This window comes from Leptonotus elevatus, chromosome 18 (assembly GCF_054856555.1).
Source record: "Leptonotus elevatus isolate MCC_2025b chromosome 18, RoL_Lele_1.0, whole genome shotgun sequence".
Lineage (NCBI taxonomy): Eukaryota > Metazoa > Chordata > Actinopteri > Syngnathiformes > Syngnathidae > Leptonotus > Leptonotus elevatus.
In genome coordinates this window covers 15,931,676-15,953,459 of record NC_141256.1, presented here as the reverse complement: position 1 = coordinate 15,953,459, position 21,784 = coordinate 15,931,676, and the positions used below count along the sequence as shown (strand labels likewise).

At 41.9% G+C, this 21,784-nt stretch overlaps 2 protein-coding genes across 4 annotated transcripts in view; one reads left to right on the top strand and one right to left on the bottom strand.

Annotated features, from left to right (window-relative positions):
- Positions 1–336: 336 nt before the first annotated feature.
- Positions 337–10,205, bottom strand: aig1 (androgen-induced 1 (H. sapiens)). The gene is made up of 6 exons (XM_086060614.1): positions 9,857–10,205; positions 6,774–6,929; positions 6,443–6,544; positions 3,214–3,329; positions 2,969–3,135; positions 337–1,714 (listed from the first exon to the last, which is right to left on the bottom strand). Exons 1-6 carry the CDS (start codon positions 9,995–9,997, stop codon positions 1,695–1,697), a joined length of 702 nt encoding a protein of 233 aa, XP_085916740.1. The 5' UTR covers positions 9,998–10,205; the 3' UTR covers positions 337–1,694.
- The window catches only part of hivep2a (HIVEP zinc finger 2a), a 56,235-nt gene continuing 43,838 nt past the window's right edge, over positions 9,388–21,784 (top strand). The window contains exon 1 of one of the 3 annotated variants that reach the window (XM_086060611.1): positions 9,388–9,692. The gene's annotated coding sequence lies outside the window, so the exon portion shown is untranslated. Of the gene's footprint in view, positions 9,693–15,887; positions 16,230–21,784 lie in introns of those variants that run through there. The other 2 variants (XM_086060613.1, XM_086060610.1) reach the window with 2 other exon arrangements.

The following is a 21,784-nucleotide window of genomic DNA, read 5'->3' as shown; positions in this document are numbered from 1 at the left end:
TTTCAGGTGCTGGACTTTTGAGATGTTTCACTTCTGGGGCTTTGGGCTTTTGAGGTGTTTTCCTTTTGGAATATCGCTGACATTTTTGGTTGTTTGACTTTTGAGGTGTTTGACCTTAGAGGCATACAACTATTGGGGCATTTGAATTTTCGGATTCATTTGACTTTTGAAATGGTCTGACTTTCAGGTTGTTTGAGTTTTGAATTATTTGACTTTCAGTCAGATGTTTACATTTTGAAGCACCTTTGGAAACACACACACTGATGATGGTGTCCATAATCAAATATCCAGGGAGGATAAACGGACAGAAAAGACGACAAAGAAACAAAACAAAAAAAACTTTATGGATTTATTGTTCAAGTTCTTCATGTGACCCATCATAACTTGAGTTCAGTAACTTGGTCAGCATTCTGTTAAACATTAGAACCTGACCCGATAAATATAAATATGGTTTATGTGCAGAATTCAGCATCCTATGCATGTTTTTTTTTGCCATCACCAAGCAACAGTACACCCCCCCCCCCCCCCCCACACGCCAAAAAATAATAAATAAATACATCTAAAACTTACAACTTGACCTGTTTGGATCATCTTGCCAAAGCATTCCCACAATGTCAAACTATAATATGTCATCCACTGTAATCGAATATGTAACCTATGCAATATGAGTCAATGCGCTGCATTCCAGAAACCTCAATGGCGCCCCCTGCAGATCAATGACGATCACCACCGCGCAACAAAATGCAAAGGGAAGATAAATATGAAGCGAATTTATGCTAATCTGTAAGCATGATCGGAGCTCAACATTGTTGCGACGTCAGAAGAGTCCAGTGGTACCTCGAGATAAGTTGACCACACGCACAACTCGTCTCATAAGTCAAGTCACTCGTATCTCAAAGCACCGCTGCACATAAAAAAATGTAACGAGATTTGGAAAGCCCTTATCAAGACTATGAGCCACAAGGAAATGTGATCGGCATGGTGCGATAGTGGGTAGCACGTCTGGCTCACAGTCAAGAGGTTCTGGGTTTGAATCTCCTCTCAGGCTTTTCTGTGCGGTTTGCATGTGCTCAAGATGCCCGTTTGAGACCAGTTCAGGGTGTGCCTCGTCTCTCTTCTAAAAGTCAGCTGGGAGCATCCATGAGGACAAACAAGAAAAAGACGGACGGGTGGAGTCCATGCGGTTTGGTTTCATGCTGATTTCTGACTGAGCTCCACCCAAAAATGGCGGTGATGTTTTTGAGTCAGCCCATCAACATGTGAGGACATCATGACAAACGAACGTCGCAACTGCGTAGCCCTCATCGCGACCTTTCATTTGACATATGACTCAATGTGCTTTCGACAATATTCATTTGGACCTGTCCAAAAGGTGTGTGCGCACCTTTCTGTGTGTGTACTTCAGTTAGCACAAGAGACTTTTAACATGACATGCTTTCATGAATAACAATTTTGACCTATTTTTGTTTTGTGTGCTTGTAACTGTGTGTGCTGTGTGTGTATTGCTTTGGCAAGATTAAAAAAAAAAAAAAAAAAAAAAAAAAGGTGCGCGTCTAGTTTCCCATTTTCAGGCTTGTTGGTGTTAATGGATGGAGTTCAAAGGTCACAGTGCTTCAGTCCTTGTGCTCTCCTGGTGGGCGGAGCTCGACATGTGACCTCACATGCGCGACTCCACTGACACGCACGACTAAAATTCACTCACCTTTGACTTTTGCTGTGGGGAAAGAGAACATTTTGGTCAGTGTGTGTACTTTTGCGTTACGTTTGTACCTGAGCAATTTATGTCCCATTTGTGCATGTGTTTGTACCTGAGTGTGTATCTTTTTGTGTGTGTGTGTACCTGTCCATGTGTTTTTGTAATCGTCTGTCTGTGTGAAATTGTCCATGTGTGTGACAATTGCCTGTGTATGTACACCTATATCTGTAAGTGTCTACCTTTCCATGTATGTGTGAGTAGTAAGCACCCATGTGTGTATACCTTTCTGCACGTAGAGACCTGTGAGCATGTGTGTATTTAAAGGCCCATGTTTTTGTGAGTTCCGGTGTGTGTACATCTTTGTGTGTTTATCTTTCCAAGTTTGTGTACGTAAGTACCTCTGTGTATACCTTTCTGTATGTGTATGTATGTGCCTGTGTGCGAAGTACCTGTATGTGTGTACCTTACTGTATGCATTTGTCCATGTTTGCGCGAGGGCCTGTGTGCTCACCATTGTGTGCGAGTGCTTATCTTTACTTCTAGGTGTGTAAATACCCGTGTGTACTTTTCCCTCAGTGTACCTGTTTATATACTTTTTTCTGTTGTGTGTACCTGTGTTTGCGCATGAGTACCTGTGTGTGCACACCTTTTTGTGTGTGCACACCTTTTTGTGTGTGTTTATCTTTCCAAATTTGTGTGAGAGTATCTGTGTATACCTTTCTGTGTGCAGAAGTATCTTCTTGTGTGTGTGTACCCGTCTGCATGCATTAGTCAGTGTGTGTACATGTCCAAAAATGTGTATGTGCCTGCGTGTTCACCATAGTGTGTGAGTGCTTAGCTTTACTTGCAGGTGTGTAAATACCTGTGTGTACTTTTCTGCCGGTGTACCTGCTTATATACAGTACCTTTTCTCTGTGTGTGTACCTGTTTGCGCATGAGTACCCGTGTGTGTACACCTCTGTGTGTGTTTATCTTTCCAAATTTGTGTGTGAGTACATGTGTGTATACCTTTCTGCGTGTCTATGTGCAGAAGTATCGTTCTTCTTCTGTGTGTACCTTTCTGTATGCATTTGTCCATGTGTGTACATGTCCGTGCGTGTATGTGCCTTTATGTTCACCATTGTGTGTGAGTGCTTATCTTGACTTGTGTAAATACCTGTGTGTACTTTTCCATCGGTGTACCTGTTTATATACTTTTTCTGTGTGTGTGTGTACCTGTGTGCATTGTAAGTGAGTGCTTGAGTGTACTTTTCCGTGTGTGTGTGTGTGTACCTGAGTTTGGCTGGTACCAGATGTAGTTGTTGAGTATTTCTCCGAGCACGTAGAAGACGCAAATGACGGCAGTCAGCGTAGAGAAGAAGACGAGACGAGCGAGCGGCGTGATGCGCTCTAGGACGGGGTACACCCACATGCCCGTCACCTGCTGCACCCAGCAAGTCCTGCGCACGCACACCAAAACAAGGAGGTCAGCATGAGATGTGGCGGCACAGGACACGGCGGGATGAGGACGGCGGTACCAGAGGATGTAGCCCACGCCGAAGCAGCAAATGGCCGGCAGGCCGCACGACCTGCTGGGGTAGCGGTGGTGGGTGGTGCGCATCTCGATGATGATGAACGGCAGCACGGTGGTGTGCTGAGAGGGGGGGGGGGGTGGTGGTGGGGGGGGGGGATCACGCATTTTATAGCAAAGATTATAATTGACGGCTGCTATCATTACATGAGCTTCGTCAGACATTCCTGCTCGAAAACGGACAGAACACAAGAACCCCCACAATCCTGAAATAAAACAACTTGATCCGTTTCATCAAGTCCATGTTGGGCCCGAAAGAGGGAATATCCCCGAAAAGTCAAAAGTTGAAGCAAGCAAGTGGAGTTTGTTTTTCCTGCGCAATGTTGTCATTTTCATGCTTCAAAAAGGCGTCATTGTGTCGACTTTTGAAGCGCCAAAACGCATTCTTGCTTTTTTTTTTGCACAAACAAAAACGAAAAAGACCTCCTGCAGGGATTTGACAAGGTCGCGACGACGACATCCCGGAGTGCCGACCAGAGAAAAGGCCGACGTCTCCCTTCAAGGGGGATTAAATGATACCTTTGCCTCCCAACATGATACACACGCACACGCACGCACACACACACGCACACACCTAGCCCATTGCGGTCAGTGGTTTTGCCCAGGCAGCCATCTTCCTTCCCCACCCACCCCTTTAGAGAGCAGTGGTTCAATCCTGTGGTCTGGAGTTAAAATTGGGACAAATGACAGCTTTTCACACTGTCTGGTCAAAATGGGATTTTCTACTTTTTAAATATGTTTCTGGTTTGTCTGGAGTCAGCTGAGGTCACTTATGACAATTTAAAAGGATTTCGAGAGGTTAACAAGTTGTTTTATAAAAAGGTACAGTATACAGTAGGGCCCAGAAGTATATATATATATAATGAATTTAAAAAAAACTTTTTGTGTCCCTTATTGTTAAGAACAATAAATATCATCAAAGTCTTTTTTTTTTTTTGTGCAAAAATAATTTTCTGCCCAAATCATCTCCTCATGATGCAAATGGTTAATTTTTTTTGTGTTTTTTGACAAATCAAAAAAAACAAAAAACGCCTAAGGCAATTATTTTAAGAAGGCATCAATATATGAATTACAGGCAGAGCATTTGACTTGATAAAAAAAAAGAAGAAGAAATAATCCCATTATTAAAGTGATATTATCAGACAACATAATCCTCATTTGCAATTATGTGAATGAAAAAATTTACTTAATCTTAAAATTGCACTTTTAATTTATTTTATTTTTATTATTAGTAGTATTAGGACATTTTAGATTACAGCGCATGACATGCACCAAGATAATAATCAATACATTTAAATATTTTCATAAAGTACGTGTAATTATTTAAACTTAAACAATGGGAAGAATTTTGAATAGTCATCATTAATAGCCTATTATCTATAGTGGTTCGACTCATGAGATCAAATTGAATGCAGCCCACGAACTCAAATAAGTTGTTCTAAACGCGTTATTCTGATGAATATTTGCGTTCGTGGAATATGAATTAAGCAGCAACATTCACCCGTTTTCATCCATTTTAGGAGGCGGCCATTTTGCCACTTGCTGTCAACTGAAAATGACATCGCGGTGCCGAAGGGCTCAGGTAGCGACCGTCATGGCTCACCTGTCTTCCTTGGTTGGTCATGTGACGTTCACAAGCAGTTTTTGACTAGACTTCCCCTTTAAGTGTAGGAATGCCGCCATCGACGGCTGCTAAGCGAAAAATGTTAAAACAGCTTTGAACTCCGCACGAACTCGCTTTTCGGAAAGTTCTCAAGTTGACATTTCGCCGCAGACGTTAAGGAGCTTATTCCGCGCTCGGCGGCGGCCGGCATGCTCACGCTCAACAATCGACATCCACGCTCAAGTGCAATACCTTCGACTTCCTTCCTGCTGGAACTCCTTTCACAGTGGAAGTGAGGACATTTAAGCACATTTGAGGATTATGAAACGACAACTTTATTATTATTATTATTAATCGAGTCCTGCCTTTCGCTCTCTTTTTGACATCACCCGACCGCTCCCTCCAGCAATGGGAATAATCACACAGTTGCCACGGCAGCCAGTACAAACACTCCACATCGATACCATGGAATACGGCTAAATATTTACTACAAGAGAAATGACACACACACACACACACACACACACACACCAAATGAGCACACACACTTGCAGGTTGGTGGTGTTCTGATTGTTTTGGTCCTTGGCAAGACCACCGTAGCAACCATTTGCCTATTGCGTCACTTTCTGGAGAGCAGGAAGACACCTTGCACGCACGCACGCACGCACACACACACACACACACGTCTTTGTACCATCGTGGGGACATGATGCATTTCCTAGCCCCTTCCCCTAACCATTAAAAATGATTGCCCTACCCAGATTCCTTAAAAATAAAATAATAATAAAAATAATTAAAAAGTAAAAAATAATTGAAATCACGATTAAGCATTTATTTTTTGGTATAAAACTAGAAATATTATATAATAATGATAAAAAAATAAAATTAAATAATAATTAAAATTATTAAAAAGTAAAAAATAAAATAATTGAAATCACGATTAAGCATTTATTTTTTGGTATAAAACTAGAAATATTATATGATAATAATAAAAAATTTAAATAAAATAATAATTAAAATTATTAAAAAGTAAAAAATAAAATAATTGAAATCCCGATTAAGCATTTATTTTTTGGTATAAAACTAGAAATATTATATGATAATAATAAAAAATTTAAATAAAATAATAATTAAAATTATTAAAAAGTAAAAAATAAAATAATTGAAATCACGATTAAGACGATCATTTATTTTTTGGGGTACAAACCGAGAAAATGTTTAAACAAATAAAAATCTTTGAAACCCTATAATAATGCAAGTTCCTTTTGGATGAGACAAAATTTATTAAAATTTTTTTTTTTTTTTGAAGGTGCAAATGTTTAAATGTAAACAAACAACTCAAAATTAGTATTAATATATATTTTTTATAATTAAGATGATGTTGTAAGTGTGGAGTGTAACAATTGAAATTGTAATTGAATTTGGATTAATTGCACAGTCCTAGGTAAAAAAAAGAATAAATAAATTACCACTTTTAGACCAATATTAGTACGCTGACTCAACTCTTGGGCAGTCATCGATACTTTTGATACATAAAATTTCCCATAAAAAATTTATAAAAAGAATGACTCACCATGCCATGGTTGAGCCACTGAGGGATGAAATTGTCCAGCAGTTTAGGGTAGACCAGTTCTCTGTCATACAGGTACAAGGTCCAGAAGGTGAACACCACAAACTGAAAACACACAATAAATACAACATCAACAAATGCATACGAACAATTAAAACCAACAAGATTAGATGATTAGATGACTTCAATAATTCGGGAAGTCATTTTGATTCCAATGCAATTCAGAATTTCTACGCCTGAAAATCATCGGAAAAAGTCAAGCATAATGAGATTTGGGGCACAAAAGGGGGAAGAAACTTTCCACATGTCAGCCGTTGAGCATTTGTGCGCTCACCGCTCCAACAGGGAAGGCCAGGACGGCCATCATCCAGTCCCTGAGGCCAATCAGCTTCCTCAGCTGCCTCTCCTGCTCCCGGTTTTCGCCGGCTTTAGTCAGCAGACTGGAGACGTCGATCAGCACGCACACGGCGAAGAACACCGCCTGGATCACCTGCAGCAAAATAGTACAATATTTTAGAATGGATTATTTGAGTAATTGATACAAAATGGATTCTGCATTGTTAACTTACAGAGTGGAAAAAAACAAAATGAATGGCAGAAAAGGGAAAGTAGTAAGTGGTGACCTCCTGTACATTTTTTTTTTCTCAAAATAAAATCATCTTGAAGTCATTTACTTTTTTAGGCTAATGTCACTTGAGTTTGAGATGACAATGTTTTCAAGGACCAAAGTTTTGGTTACATTTAGGGTTTAAACTTGAGATGCAACATATAATTGATTAATCGACACCTAATCGATTATAGGGCTGGGTATCGATTGTCATTTCCTCAATTGATTCGATTTCGATTCACAAGAGTTCAGTTCAATTCTATTTAGATTTTTCCCGATTCGATTCATTTCAATTCAATCTGATATTGATTACTTATGGAACATCAACCCTTCTTAAATATTAAGGACATAATAACTCCACAAACATTAAATTCCAAATGAAATTTTGCAGAGGCAGTAACTGGTTAAATGATTGAGTTTATTGATGAAAGTATCACGCGCTATAATCACGAAGTTATGAGAACATTTTCAGTAAGATACAAAAAAAATCCTGCTTTAAAATTACATTTTTCTTATGAATTTATGGGGAAAAGAGATATTAAAATAATCGATTTATAGTTTTAAGAATCGATATCAGGCTCAAAAAGGAAAATCCATTCAATATCGATTATTCGATTTTCTTAAACCCTGCCCTAATCGATGATCAAATTAATTAACAAATATTTTTTGACAATTTGTTTGTACATTTTCTCTGCTGTCAATTTGACATAACATCCTGTTATTCAATAAAGGGTTAAAAACAAAACACTATTTTAATCCAATCAATCGATTCTTCGGAAAAAAAAAAAAACAATAGATGAATCAATTATTAAAGTAATCGTTAGAAAAATGCCTTTTTGGTTATGGGACGACTCAGGTGACTCAACGATCAAATCCTGTACTCACAAGGTGTGCCTCACGTTTAGCATCAAATTGAGCCCAAGGCACAGCAAGTGAGTGCTGAGCTAGCGACACAGCAAGGAGTCGCCGCGTGGTTTCTTCTTTCTTGCCAATCAATAAATGTAGAAACTGATTTGCGAGTAATCGGACCCGCTGGGTCAAAATGGCGCTGCAGCTAATTGCAGGTCGCTACGTTTGCTACACAGCAACCCCGGCGTAGAACCGTGCAGATGTCATGTTGCAATTCCTGTTTTTTGGTGTTTGCAGGCTGCTGCTGGCAACAACCGTCAACACTTCAAAGAACCACAAAGACCTCATGCAAAAAATATGACAAAATATGAAGAAGAAAAAAAAACATTACGAGGTTCGCCGAGCAATGGCACCGACAATGAAATCCAGTCCTCCAGACGTTAGCTTAGCACGGCGGAGGCGCAGTGGAGATAAAAACAATCGACGTCTTGTTCCCGTGCGCTGGCATGTTTTTCGATGTGCCGTCTGTGTGAGAGCATGCATTGTTTTCACAGGCTAACAAGCAAATAGGCTGAGTTTGTTTGCACTAATCATTATGCTGTCAAAACCCCAAATCGAAGTTGACATCACTCAAAGTTGTGCTCAGAAGTTTACGGACGCTGGCTGAATTTGTGAAATAGGAGTCATTTTATTGGAAAATATGACTGACCCTCATTCATTTTCTTTATTCCTATGTTATGTTGACAACCTTTATTTTGTACTTTTCAATCTTTCAAGCCCCCCCCCCCCCCCCCAATGTTTCAAATTTCCAATGTTTCAAACAGCATCACTTGCCCTAAAAACTTGTCACCAGTGTCAATTTTGACCCCAATTTTTTTTTAGTTTTAGTTATAGTCTTTTGACTAGAATGTATTAAAGTTTTAGTCATAATTGAGTCATCTGATTGTATTTTAGTTGTAATCCAATTTTAGTCACTGAAAATGAAGAGCAATTTTAGTCGACTAAATATTTTTTTATTTTCCTTCAGCATACATTTCAACTTTTATCCAGAAAATTATAACATCTATTTGTAACTGCAGTTTAACACGCAAGACACATTGAATACAATAATGTCCTTATTAATTGTTTCAATGAAACATGTTGAACTGACAATATGCCGTCTCATAACTTGCGCACAATTGCTTGAGATTAATTTTACAGCTGCACAATGACTGTAAACGAGTTTGAGCATTAAATAAAGTGCAGTGAACACTGAACACTTTCTGAGTTTTATTCCTTCTGATTGAATTGTGTGAATTTTCGTCACTTTGTTGTTTTAATTTTCGTTTTAGTCATTGACGAAATTGTCAGTCAATTTTAGTTATCGTTATAGTCTCAATGAATGGCTTCTTTTTTAGTTTTTGTTCCATTTGGAAAAAAAAATGACGAAAATGTTTTCCCAACAAAATTAACACTGCTTGTCACGTGGCCAATTGAGTGCGCTTGTTAATTTAGCCGTGACATTTTGGATGGTCCTGTTTGACATTCACCGTTTGTTTACGATGCTACAATCGCGATGAGCTTTAACCCAACGTGGAGCTGGAAGACTACATAATAAAAAAAAAAAAAGTATCATCATCAGAAGATGTGATAGATCAAGAAAAAAGTAAACACGTGAGGTAAAAGACGAAGAAGAAGAAGAAATGTGGCTAACATGTTAGCTCGCTAGCAGCATGGCATCAGAGGAGGCGGCGCGTTGGCCACATCCTTCCCCGCCACACCTGCTCCTATTCGGCTCACCTAACCAGCACCTCCGAGGTAAGAACCAACTATGGTAAATTTTTGCTCCACTCAAATGTGTTGAGTTGAGAAGGCGAAACAAGCGGGCTTTTAATTGAGCATGAGGCTAAGCTAGCCGGGTCAAAAGCCGAAACCGAGCCGAGCTGAGCCGAGTTTAGCCGAGGTGATGCGTTCGGGCTCACCAGATCGATGAAGGTGAGGAACTTCCAGCTTCCCCCGTACGTCTGATGCGCCGGCATGTCCAGAGCCTTGTAGTGGCACAGGATGGAGAAGTAGGACAACAAGATAGCGACGCGGAGGACCTGCGACGGAATAAGCGCCATGATGCCCGCCCTGCCGCCCGCAAACCTCTCGGCTCCCTTTCGCCCTTTTCTCGCTGCACTTTTGCGCTCCTCTGCACGTCTCGTTTCGCCTGATCGTGCCTGATGCACTTTATTTTGGTGCGTCTTTGCTGCCTGCTGCCCCCGCCGTGCCTCTCCTGCCTGCCTGCCTGCCTGCCTGCCTGGCTGTCCCCCCGCCACCCCCTGCGAGTTTTGAATCTGCTTCCGCGTTGTGCTTGTGACGATGAGGATCGCGAGGATGATGATGATGCTTGAGCTGGAGGAAGAAAAAAAAAAGGGACTAACAATCCGAGGAAGGCGAAGAGCTTTCGGCAAATAGAAAAATAACGCCACGTGTTTTTTTTGGGGGGGTTTTCTTCAAAATACTACACAATCTACCACTGAGCCTGAAAATGTGACTCGTTTATTTTGTAAATTTTCGTAAAGAATTTATGAATTAAAACAAATCATAACATAATCATTCTCTCAATTTTGTTGTTCTTTTTTCCATTTATTGTCTTTTAAATTTCCTAATTGTCATTTGATACTTTTTTTCCTGTCATATTGTGTTGCAAAGAATGTGTAAGTCATGTAACCTGGAATGACTGATTTATGAATATTTGTCAATAAAAAAAAGGAGAGCCTCTGCCTTCTTGTTAAACTAAAACATACATACAACTTTAATTTGTCCCATGGCCACACTTGTAACGGTCGTGTGTGAAATCATCTTTTCCCATTTAAATGAATAGAAATGCCATTAATCCGTTCCGGCCCCTCACAAAAAAACAACTAAATTGTTGTAATGTGTATTTTAGCCAGGAAAAATAGAACCTCATATATTGTATTTTAGAAAAACATACTGTAATCATGTCATTAAATTTAAAAAAAGAGTTGAAAACAAGAAAACCGTTGTTGTCTCGCACTGCATCAATTAACGTAAGTGCTGCTGGTGTTCCCGCCTTGGCCACCTGGGGGCAGTACAAACACTATAATACTGTTCATTGGTATTTCAAGATACCGGTAATACGTATAAATTGGTTAGGAACTTGATCACAGAACCAATGAAACGTGTAAGTCTAGGTAGCGCTATATTTGTATGCAAGGCATCAAAAAGTACATTTTCCATCTTATCAGTCCAAGGAAGTCATCCATTTTGTTGTCAAGTCCCAACGCTTGGATCAGTCCAATGGAAGTTTCACACTTTCGAGGCACTGAACCAGAACCTCTTGTGGATTTGGCGGAGCGGAACCAGATGGTCATTTCCCGTCAACAAGTGACAAAGGAAGTTGAAAGTGACCCAAGTGCCTCCGAATTCTTGTGTTGTGGTTCCGTGCCACGGAACACGACAGCGCCATCAGATGACAGACAAGCCGAAGACAACGACGACCATGACGAGACACGTCCTCGGAGACGGAACACACCCTGGATGCTCGCTGTTTGGACCGCCGCCGTCTGGAAATGACATCATCATTTAAGCCCCGCCCACTCCTGGCTGACGCACACTGCTAGTTTCAATTTTTCACTGAAGAATTTCTTTTTGGAACTCCTAACAAACTTAACACTGACTCTGTACTTTTAGACATTCTTGGATTTTAAATAGGAAGTTAATGCGCTAATAGTGTTTTAGCACAAATTCCCTTTACTGCTCAAATTGTTTGTGCCATTCCTGCTGTGCCCACCTTGGCCTCTTAGGGGCAGTGTGGCGCACACATGTAGATAACACACATACAGAAAAATACAGAGTAGATTTTTTCTTAACAGAAAATAAATCTATTTTCTTATCTATTTTTTTTTTATATCAGCATTTGTGTGAAATAATTTTACTTCACACGACGACTTTTAAATGATTTTTTGCAGAGGTTTCTGTAGTTGAAAGTGCGTCGACTGCTAACATGGCTGCAAATAGAGAGGAGCTAAATTTTAAATATTATCTTGATTTTATTTAAGCTCATGTCGCCCAATCCTAAAAGAAACGTCATTCAAATGTTAAAGCAATCAATATGTAACCTTTGGTGACCTCACCTCAGATCACATTGGGGCAGTACCACCAGTGGCCACAGTGGGGTGCTGTTAACCCTCTTTATGTTGAGTCGAATTGAAGATGCCCTTTTACACAGGTAGTTTGAACTTTAGCCTCCAGCAGTTATGTAATACCCGCGCCACACCTCGATAGAAGAGCGTGCGTGCGTGTTAGGCAAGTTTAAAGAGACAGCACGGATGGATTAGTGCATGGAAAGATGTTATGCAATGCGTAAACATCCCAGTATGTTAACGAAGGCGAGCCGCCCACCGCTAATCCGTGGGAGTCTGCAGAAGGTGTGGTCGGGATCGCGCGCGCGCGCGAGTGTGTATGAGTAAGCATTATTCATCCGTGAGCTGTCACAGGAGAGCTTTTGTGTTGCGTTCAAGGACGAGAGCCCGAGGCTTGCGGCTGTGTGAGCACTTGTTCCTTCTTTTTTTTTTTTTTTTCTCTCTCTCACACTTTCAACGTCTTTGCAGTGACGACACTTTAGGCAAGCGTGCACTTTTTTTCCCCACACAACTTTATGTGTACCCGAAACACTGCAACTCACTTTATTCACGGATTTAATTAATATATTTAGCCACTTCAAAATAGAAAAATAAAGCTAACATGTTAAAAATAATGGTAACAAAACACAACTTATTTTAAGTTGTAATATGTAACGGTGTCCCTTTGTCTTCATGCTAGCACTAACTAGCATAGCTTGTTTATATGCTTTATGATGTCATAGGTGTATTATTAAAGTGGAAGTCAGCCTTAAATATGTTATTTGTGACCTCACTAGGCTAAACATGACATTCTGAATAATATTACATTTGTGGAATAAGAGTTATGAAGCAAAATTCAGCCATTTTTATCCATCTCAGGGGGCGGCCATTTTGCCACTTGCTGTCAACTGAAGATGACATCAATGTTACTCAGGTCTCAGGTAACAACCAATCACAGCTCAGCTTCAGAAAACAGATGAGTTGTGATTGGTTGTTGCTTGAGCTCTGAACAACTGTGATGTCATCTTCAGTCGACAGCAAGCGGCAAAATGGCCGCCCCCTGAGATGGATAAAAACGGCTGGATTTTGCTGCTTGACTCATATTCCATTAACACAATATCCACCAGAATACCATATTTAGACTAGTGGGACTGCATAGAACATATTATTGTCAAAAAAAAGTTTTTGGAGTTGACTTGAAGCTAAAAGATTGTGTAGCGCCACCTTTGGTGACAGAGTTGTTGTTTGTTGAGTGTCTTCAAACTCCCTCAAGCATCCAGCACAAAGTCATATCCTGTCTTATCTTTTTTTTTTTTTTTGGTCCAATTAGATTTCAGCATCTACATGTTGTCATGTCAATGTAACCCGCTCAGGGCCTTCACAATTAAATCCTAGCCCACTGAGCTATGCTAGCAAAGAGAATGCTTTTTTTACCCATTGCATTTCAAATTCATCTTCCAAAGGCTAGCAAGCTAACCCTTGATCTTATCGGCACTATCCCCGTCTTCTGATTGGCTGTTCAAAGCACGTGATAGGTTTGGGCCTCGCTAGCCTCGCTAACAGCTCAGCAAGTTCCTGCTTTGGCGCTTGTTGTGCGTCCAAGTCGACAATGAGAACAGCAGCTCAAGCTGCATTCGTTTGAGGCCAGCGAGACTTATGACTCACATGACTCAACATCTGGCAACGCGGCTACGCTTCAGCTAAAGGAGGGAGGTGGCGCAAAAACGCACCAAACAGGCGCGTGTGTGAGGAAAGTGTGCGGCGGGAGAGAGTGACTGCTTGAGCCGCCGTCATCTTGAGCAACCACCACGCTCACCTTCCTTCCTGCGTATATGGAAAGCAGATATGCAAATGGCCGCCTCGCCGTCGCCATGGCGCTCGTTGCCACGGCGTCACCGCTGACGAGGTCATGCACCGATGAGCCTCTTATAGGCCGAGGCAGACGTTAATCCACTTAGAGCTGGCCAGCACACGCACACGCGTACGCAGCACCTAGCTTTTCGCAGTGCGCTGTAGGGAAAATGACAAGGTTGTCGCCACAAAAGCTCATTGGACCACAATGTGACGCGCACGCACGCGCGCGCACACACACACCCCGCAGTTCGTTTACGAGGTGCGACTAAAAGAGGAAAGTTTGGTTTTGATATGCTGACTTGGGGAAAAGACGCTAGGATGAGAAATTGGAGTGACAAGTGAAGCTTAGGGAAGTGAAAAAAATAATGAAGTGACCCAAGGTCATGTAATGCCCACACGTGGGCAAGGAGAGCCACAGCTGCCGTTAGTTGAATGGGACGAATAGTTAAACGCACACATTTGAAATGAGAACAAGCACAAGGAGCTGTTGTAAGGCACAACTCGCACTCGATTGCAGCTCTTGCGTCACTCACTTGGCCACGCCCCCAAAAGGCACACATCCAACACAAATACTACAGTATGTACTGGTTTCTTTCTTTCTCTTTGTTATTATATTTCATAGTTGTTGTTTTTTTTTTTTTTATCAGTAATGTGTTATTTGTATTCCTTTTTATTAAAGTTTTTTTTCCTGTAAGACGTCCAAACGTCTTTGCGCTCTATCCTGAGACATGCGGCGGGTTTTCGCCCCACATACCAGACTGCATATTTTTGGAAGACCCCACCCCGGGGAACTCTCCCCCCCCAAAGCCCCAGTAGCTCATCTTTGGATGCCTTTGGAAATCCCCTGACCTGAATATTTGACCCACTGTCCGTCCAAACATGAGATTCCGACTCTCGTTGACAGGATGGATCAGTTGACGCTGAAGTCACGCTGGCAGATAGCCGACACATTCGTGGAACATTTTTCCATGAAAGACATACGACTCTGCCCGACTGTTCAAACTTAACAGTAACAATATCATGCACCCCCCCAAAAACACGATCCATTTCAAGGGGCGGCCATTTTGTCACTCGCTGTAAACTTAAAAATAACATCACAGTGCTTACAGGCTCATGCTGCATTCGAGGAACGAGGGAAGTCGGACTCTTACGACCTCCGAGCAGGAGCAGTGCACTGGGACGCCATTTTGAAGTGGGAGGTCTGAGTTGTGAAGTCACCCTGATTTTAGTGAACGATCTGATTTCATTCCACAATGGCGACCCCCACGGAGACGCAGATTGTGAAAGGTGGATTTTGATGCTTAACTCCCAAAACGCAATATTAATCAGAATGCCATGTTTGCATTAGTGGTGCATATATCATAGCGAACATTTTTGACGTGACTTCCCTTTTAAAAATGAAAATGTTGCTGTAGTTTAATTCGTTTGATTGTGTTTGTTGCTAGGCGGAATTCTGGCAAGCTATGCCCACTTGGATGGGGCAAACGTTGTCATGCCCCTGGAGGTCATGATAGCCATTATGTTCATCTAAAGAATCAGAGAGAGAATATCGAGGTAATTCTCAGCATGACATGTTTGCACAAAAAAAAAACATTGTTTACAAAATCGGTGTCATGATATTGCCATGAACGTTACCAAAATCATTTTAGTCAACTGTTTTTGCTTCAGAAATACATTTGGATTGGAACGACCAGTGAGTGTGTATTAAGATAGACACGAAGCAAATCAGTCAGTGAGACAGACAGTCAGTCAGGCAGACAGGTCGCTCCAGAGGTGACCGGGGAATCCTGCTCTCTCTAAGCCGGCAGACAGAGCGTCGTCCTCGGCCAGTGCTCCTCCTCCCTCCCCTCCCCTCTCTCTGCCCTGGTTGCGCGCTGGGGGATCCGATGACGTCACACACGCACGCGCACGCACGGCACGCACACACAACCATACACACGCACTCGCACGACGTATACGCGCACGCGCGCACGCAGTGTCTATCTGTCACTCCCTCTCGCCGCTGCTTCTATTCTGGGAAGTGGCGCTCGGAATAACCCCGTGTGAGCGTGCGCGTGCTCGTGCGTGCTCGCGTGCGTGTGCGTGTCTCCGGATTTCACCCTGACGCACGCTCGCATTCGCCGTGTGGCTGACTGCGGCGGCGGAGCTCCGGCACCAGAAATCCGGTCGGGAAGGATTTCTTCCGTTTTGACGCGCAACTTTTCCTCCTCGGATTCCGACCTCCCCCCCCCACCACCGCCGCCGCCGCCTTTCGTCCTTCCGCCCCGTTCGTCCGACCTCCGGAGCTCCGACAAGCGAACCGAGAGGTGTCAAGCCCCGGAAGGGACCTCCTGTCACCGCGGCGGCTTGTTGTCATCCCCGCTCCCGGCAGGTAAGAGCCGCCTTCCCTCTCCCCCCCCCCCCCCCCCCCCCTTTCACCCGGAGTGCCCTCCGAACTCCTGCTCGCGTTCGAGGCTTGCTCGGCTGACGGCGGACGATCCGTTCCGAGCTGCTGGCGGGTTCACGGCGGTGCAGTGGGGAATACCCCGGGCGGGCACGCGTTGCCTTGCATGCAGATTAGCCGCGTTGCGTAACAGCCCGAGGAATTTGCACGGCCGAGCGCGGAGCGCGGGCGGGCGGGCTGCTGCTGCTGCTGCTGCCGCCGCCGCCGCCGTCGCCGCCGCGCAGGCCGGCGGAGACGCGGGCAAGAGCGGGCTGAGGCAGAAAGCCGAGCCGGCACTCGGGGCGCGAGCGTCGGCCGCTTGACATCCGCTCGCCGGTGATCGTTTGCCGCTCGATCATTTGTTGTCAAGTGCTGCCAGGCTGCCCGTGACCTTATGACGCCCTCGTTTCGGCATTTCCTCCATTTTGCTCTCATTTTTTTCTGCTTGATGCACTTTTGTGAGTGTTTGTGCGTCCACGTTGGAAAAGTGTTGAATTTTGGCCACTTTGTGAGTGTTGTGCTGCTGTTTGTTTCCTCCGCGAGAGAGCGTATGAGGAGCCAGGCTGGTGGGTGGTGCGCTGGCTGGTTCCGGGAATGTTCCATGACGTGTTGCTGTCGAGAGAAGGGCCCCAGTCGGGGAGACTCCGACGCACGGCCATGCAGCACTCAAGCCACTTTTTCTTTCTTTTTCTTTTTTTTTTTTGCTTATTATGTTTGCTACATTCTTCAAAGGTTGTTGTCGGTATGGCGTGTTGAGTGAGAAATTGTTGAGAGAAAAAATATTTTATTCCAGATTGGGGGGGGGGGGGGCAAAGCGATGTAAATACTTCATGGATGTTTTTGTAGTTCTTTTGATTTACTTGTACAAATTGGAGCACATTTGCTAGAAACTGCAGTATGGATGTTGAATGATATAATTTTTTTTATTCATAATCAGTTTTTTTGCCTTCTTAGATCTTTGAAATGTGCATGGACCCCAGAAGAATTTTTTTTTTTTAATGTCTTAACAGCCAAGTCAATCCATAGTCATCAATTCTCTTAAAATATCTCTGTGCCTTACTGTGATGTCACAGTGGGCCTAATTAACATAATAAATATTGGCCCGAGAAACACAAATGGCGCAATGACATCATTCTCCATCACACATAACAGATTAATAAGAACATTTGGGCATTTTATCTGCTGTTTTTTGGTTGTTTTCGCCACAGACGGCTAATTTGTTTATTTTTCTTCAAAAATGATTAATACTATTGTCAGTCTACTCTTGACAGTTTTAACAAATGACAAAAAAAAAAAATACCCATGAACTGCTTTAACATGTGAAAACCATAATATATGAATTTTCCTTAATGATTACACCATTAATACTTAAATGTCGAGCCTAAAGAGCAGAGTCAGTAGCGCAGGACATACAAAGAGAAAAGATCTTGTTGGGACGAGTGCAAATAAATGTTGAAAAAGTGCAAATATACCCACAGCGCAATGATTTCACTGTGCAAACACGGGGGCGGAGGATTTACAGCCCAGCCCTGATCACGATGAGAATAACTATTAAAAAAAAATAATAATAATTTAACGCACACACAAGCAGTTCCAGTGAAAAATCATCAATGAGAAATCTCGGTGGGATGTTTATAAAAAAATAAATTAAAAAAAAGTCCCGTCCCATCTGCGTGGCCTCTCTGTCGCTGCAAATGTGAAACGAGCCGTAAAGCAGAACAATAAGGAGCGGGGAAAATGGCGGCGAGGTTGGATGGGCGGGGATGGCGACAGCCACTAATGAAGGCTTTTGCGGCGCGCTAAAAGTCGAAAGTGGCCGACCCGGCGGGAATCCGACAGTCTTACGTGCTGCCGGGTGTCGTTACCTATACATGAACTTTTCTGATCGGCACGTGTTTTATTTGTAATGCCAAATGTAGGCAATGGCTGATTACCGACAGTTTACGTGGTTTTAAACAGTCAAAGTTTCAATCGCCGCTAGAACTGGCTGTCACTAGTAATGAGCTTTTCTTTTTTTCGTTTTTTTAAATGATTGGCAGCTTGCAAAGTTAACTAAACAAGCTTCCTCTTTGCATAATGAAGGAGGAGTGGGAGACGGGGCAAGGTGAGATATTGCAAACGCAGATGCAGCGAGGTACTAGTTAGCCCCAGGGACAACATGAGTTGCCCGTTGGTCTGTTCTAAAAATAGCTCACCAGAGATGGGACACTGTGACTTACTAAGAAGAATTAAAACAGAAGAATGATATTTATTAGCTTAACATGGCACATGTTTCTTCTATACTAAATATTGTATTTTTTTGTTATGTTTTTATTTACCCAAATATTTGGGGAAAAAAGGGTAATTTTAGAGCTGTAATTTTAAACTAAAATCTGATTACAAATCATAATTGATTTTTTTCCCAATGCCGTTATTTGGACTGCAACTAACGATTATTTCAATCAATTGATTGGTCAATTATTTTATTCAATTAATCAAATTTATAAAAATGTTTTTTTTAAATACTAAACACTAAATAGTACTAAATAGTCCATATTTTGTTGAAATACTGCAGTATTTATTTACACAAATATTTATTTATTTTAAAGGTCAATTTAGAGCTGTTATTTTAAACTAAAATCCAATTCCAAATCATAATAAAAAAAAATTCAATGCCATTATTTGGACTGCAGCTAACGATTATTTTTAATCAATTGATCGGTCGATTATTTTCTTTTAATTAATCAATGAATCAAATTGAAATTAAATATTTTTTTTAAAAAAAACAGGACATACTTTCAAATTGAAAGTGCATAAAATGCAATTGATGATGCATCAGTTCCTGGTTTGCTCCATGACACCCATCGTAAAATCCACAAAAATGTTGAACATTGTTGTCCAAAGTCAAAGCATGTGTTTGCAAATCGGAGAATATTTACCGTTGGGAAGCTGGAACTCCAAGAATTTGGCAGACTTAAGCTTAGCAAGGTCTCTAAACATTTTGTTAATTATCAAAATAGTTGTCAATTAAGATCATAATCGATTAGGTGTCGATTAACCAATGAATTGTTGCACTTCTAATTTAATTATTTAAGCACAATTTTTTTCCTCCCTACAGTATTTTTAAGCGCAGTCTTAATGTTCAAACTGTGCGTATTGTTCGGGTGACTTTCAATAATTTAAAATGTACTTTCTAGGAATAAGGAACTCATTAGCTCTGGAAACTTGTGCGACCGCTACACGAAGGAAGTTACGCATTTGTGAAGCTTCTGTAAAAGCACAAAGTCTTATCAGTGTCGCTAATGATGCGTAAACGATCCATTAGCGACACAAACGCCGCACGTGCGTCTTGCCTGAGAAGCGGCGTGTCAAAAAAAAAAAAAAAACTTGCTGGCAGAGCGAAGAGTTTCCAGGCGGCGGCGCGGACGCCACAAAGGCCGACTGTAACTCATCTCGCTGGCCTTCAATGGCGCGGCAAACTTTTGGCCGCCGTGTAAGCGAGCTGGAGAGGAACCCGAGAGCCACTGGCTGAATTATTGACACACACGCACATGGTTGCACACACACACACACACATGCAGTGATGATAAAAGTCTACACACCCCTGACGTTTTGTGAGACAAGCACATGAGACCAAGATAAGCCATTTCTAAACTTTTTCCGCCTTTTAATGTGATCTCGTTAGCTTATTTTACTTTGTCTTAGTTGAAGCTACTTAGTTACATTTATTTACTTGACGTTACTCAATTACCTCATTACAGTTAGCCTTAGTTGCGGCTACTTAGTTACATTTATTTACTTGACGTTACTCAATTACCTCATTACAGTTAGCCTTAGTTGCGGCTACTTAGTTACATTTACAGCTATTGAGTTACTTTTAGTTACAGGTATAGATACTGGTGACTGTTACTTTGTTGTCATTACAGTTACTCAATTATAGTTACTTAGTTACATACAGGGGATTTGGCTGTGTCCAGAATGAATCAATTGCATCCAAACTCATTTCAAATGGAGGTCAGCGCACACCTGCCTCTGATGAACCAACCCCAAATGACGCTCAGATGTTCTAGTAGGCTTTTCCCTTTAGATACTAAGTAAATCAGTTAGTTACATGTACATATAAGATGTGACTGCAAAAATGCCAGGAAAAGCCTACTAAAACAGCCGAAACTTTGAGATTCATCAGACAGGTGTGCTGACTTCATCTAACAAGAGTTTGAAGGGGGTGCACACTTATGCAACCACACTATATCAGTTGTTTATTTTTAAATACCTTCCATAAAACAAGGACGCACCACAAGGTTTGCATTTGAGAGATCCGTTACGTCCTGAAGTTTTGTGTTTTGTTAAGATTTATGCTTAGCCTCTGTTGGGGGTTTCATCGCCAACTAGTGGCCTGGCATGCACACGGCAGTGTTATTTTTGTCACAGTTTAGAAACTTTGAAAAGCTGCTTTGAAAGCTTTTGACAAGGCAGTCGAGGAAGGATGAAAAGGAAAAGCAGGAAGAGCTGTCAAGCGATAACAAAATCATTTTGGCTTCTTTTTCCCCCCCCCCGGCACGTGCGCACGTGCGGTCGAAAAAAGACGTCCCTGTTCTCGTTTCGCTTCCCTTCGACGTGAGACACTTCCTGAAGCTTCGGCGAAACGTTGGCGAACAGTTTCAGGAGGACGTCGGCGGGAATTTCCACATGAATCTTCGCCGTCCCTCCAAACGAAAGTGAAATCTTTGAAAAAGTGCGGCAGACCGTCTATTTATATCGCGTCCCATGAGAGCGCGTTGTTGCGATAAATGGCAGGCGGGCGGACAGCCGGAGCGTTCCCCAAACTGGCCTAGTTTCTCAGCACTTCATCTATTTCCACGCACGCTCCGCGGACAGAATATTAGGCACACCTGCATTCCTTTCCCTCGTTGTTCTCACGGGGTGAAAGAATACGGATTGTACGAAGATTCCTTTGCCTCTTTGCAGCAGCCAATCATATTGCAGGGGGACACTTCGTAATAACGTCTCGAATAATCTCCGAGCCATTCTCCGCGGAGGATAAAGAATATATGACTTGAGTGCTTTTATATTGCCTGTCTTCATGGCGGAACCGTTTCGTTTCAATCGAATGCTTCAAGTGTAAAAGCACCGCAAAATAGATGCTAGTTAGCATTAAGATAGCCTTTCTGCTGTCTCTTTGTTTTCGGTTTAGTTTTTCGAGCAAACTGGAACTGGGAGCGGCATGAAACAGCTTATTGCACCGCGAGTTGAGGTCGCTGCCACCAAACAGCGCTCGCATATTATTTAGCGCATCGTGAAGATTATTTTTAAATGTACTCTGAAGCAGTTTGTGTGTGTGTGTTTTTTTTTGGGGTAATATTGTATTGTATTATTATATTAAATTATTTGATATCATATTTGTTATTTAATTAATTAATTAATTTATTTATTTATTTTATCTCTGTACTTTGTTCTGTTTTCAAAAATAAAAAAGTTTAAAAAAATTACTGTCAATTATGTACAATACCCCTTTTGATAATTTC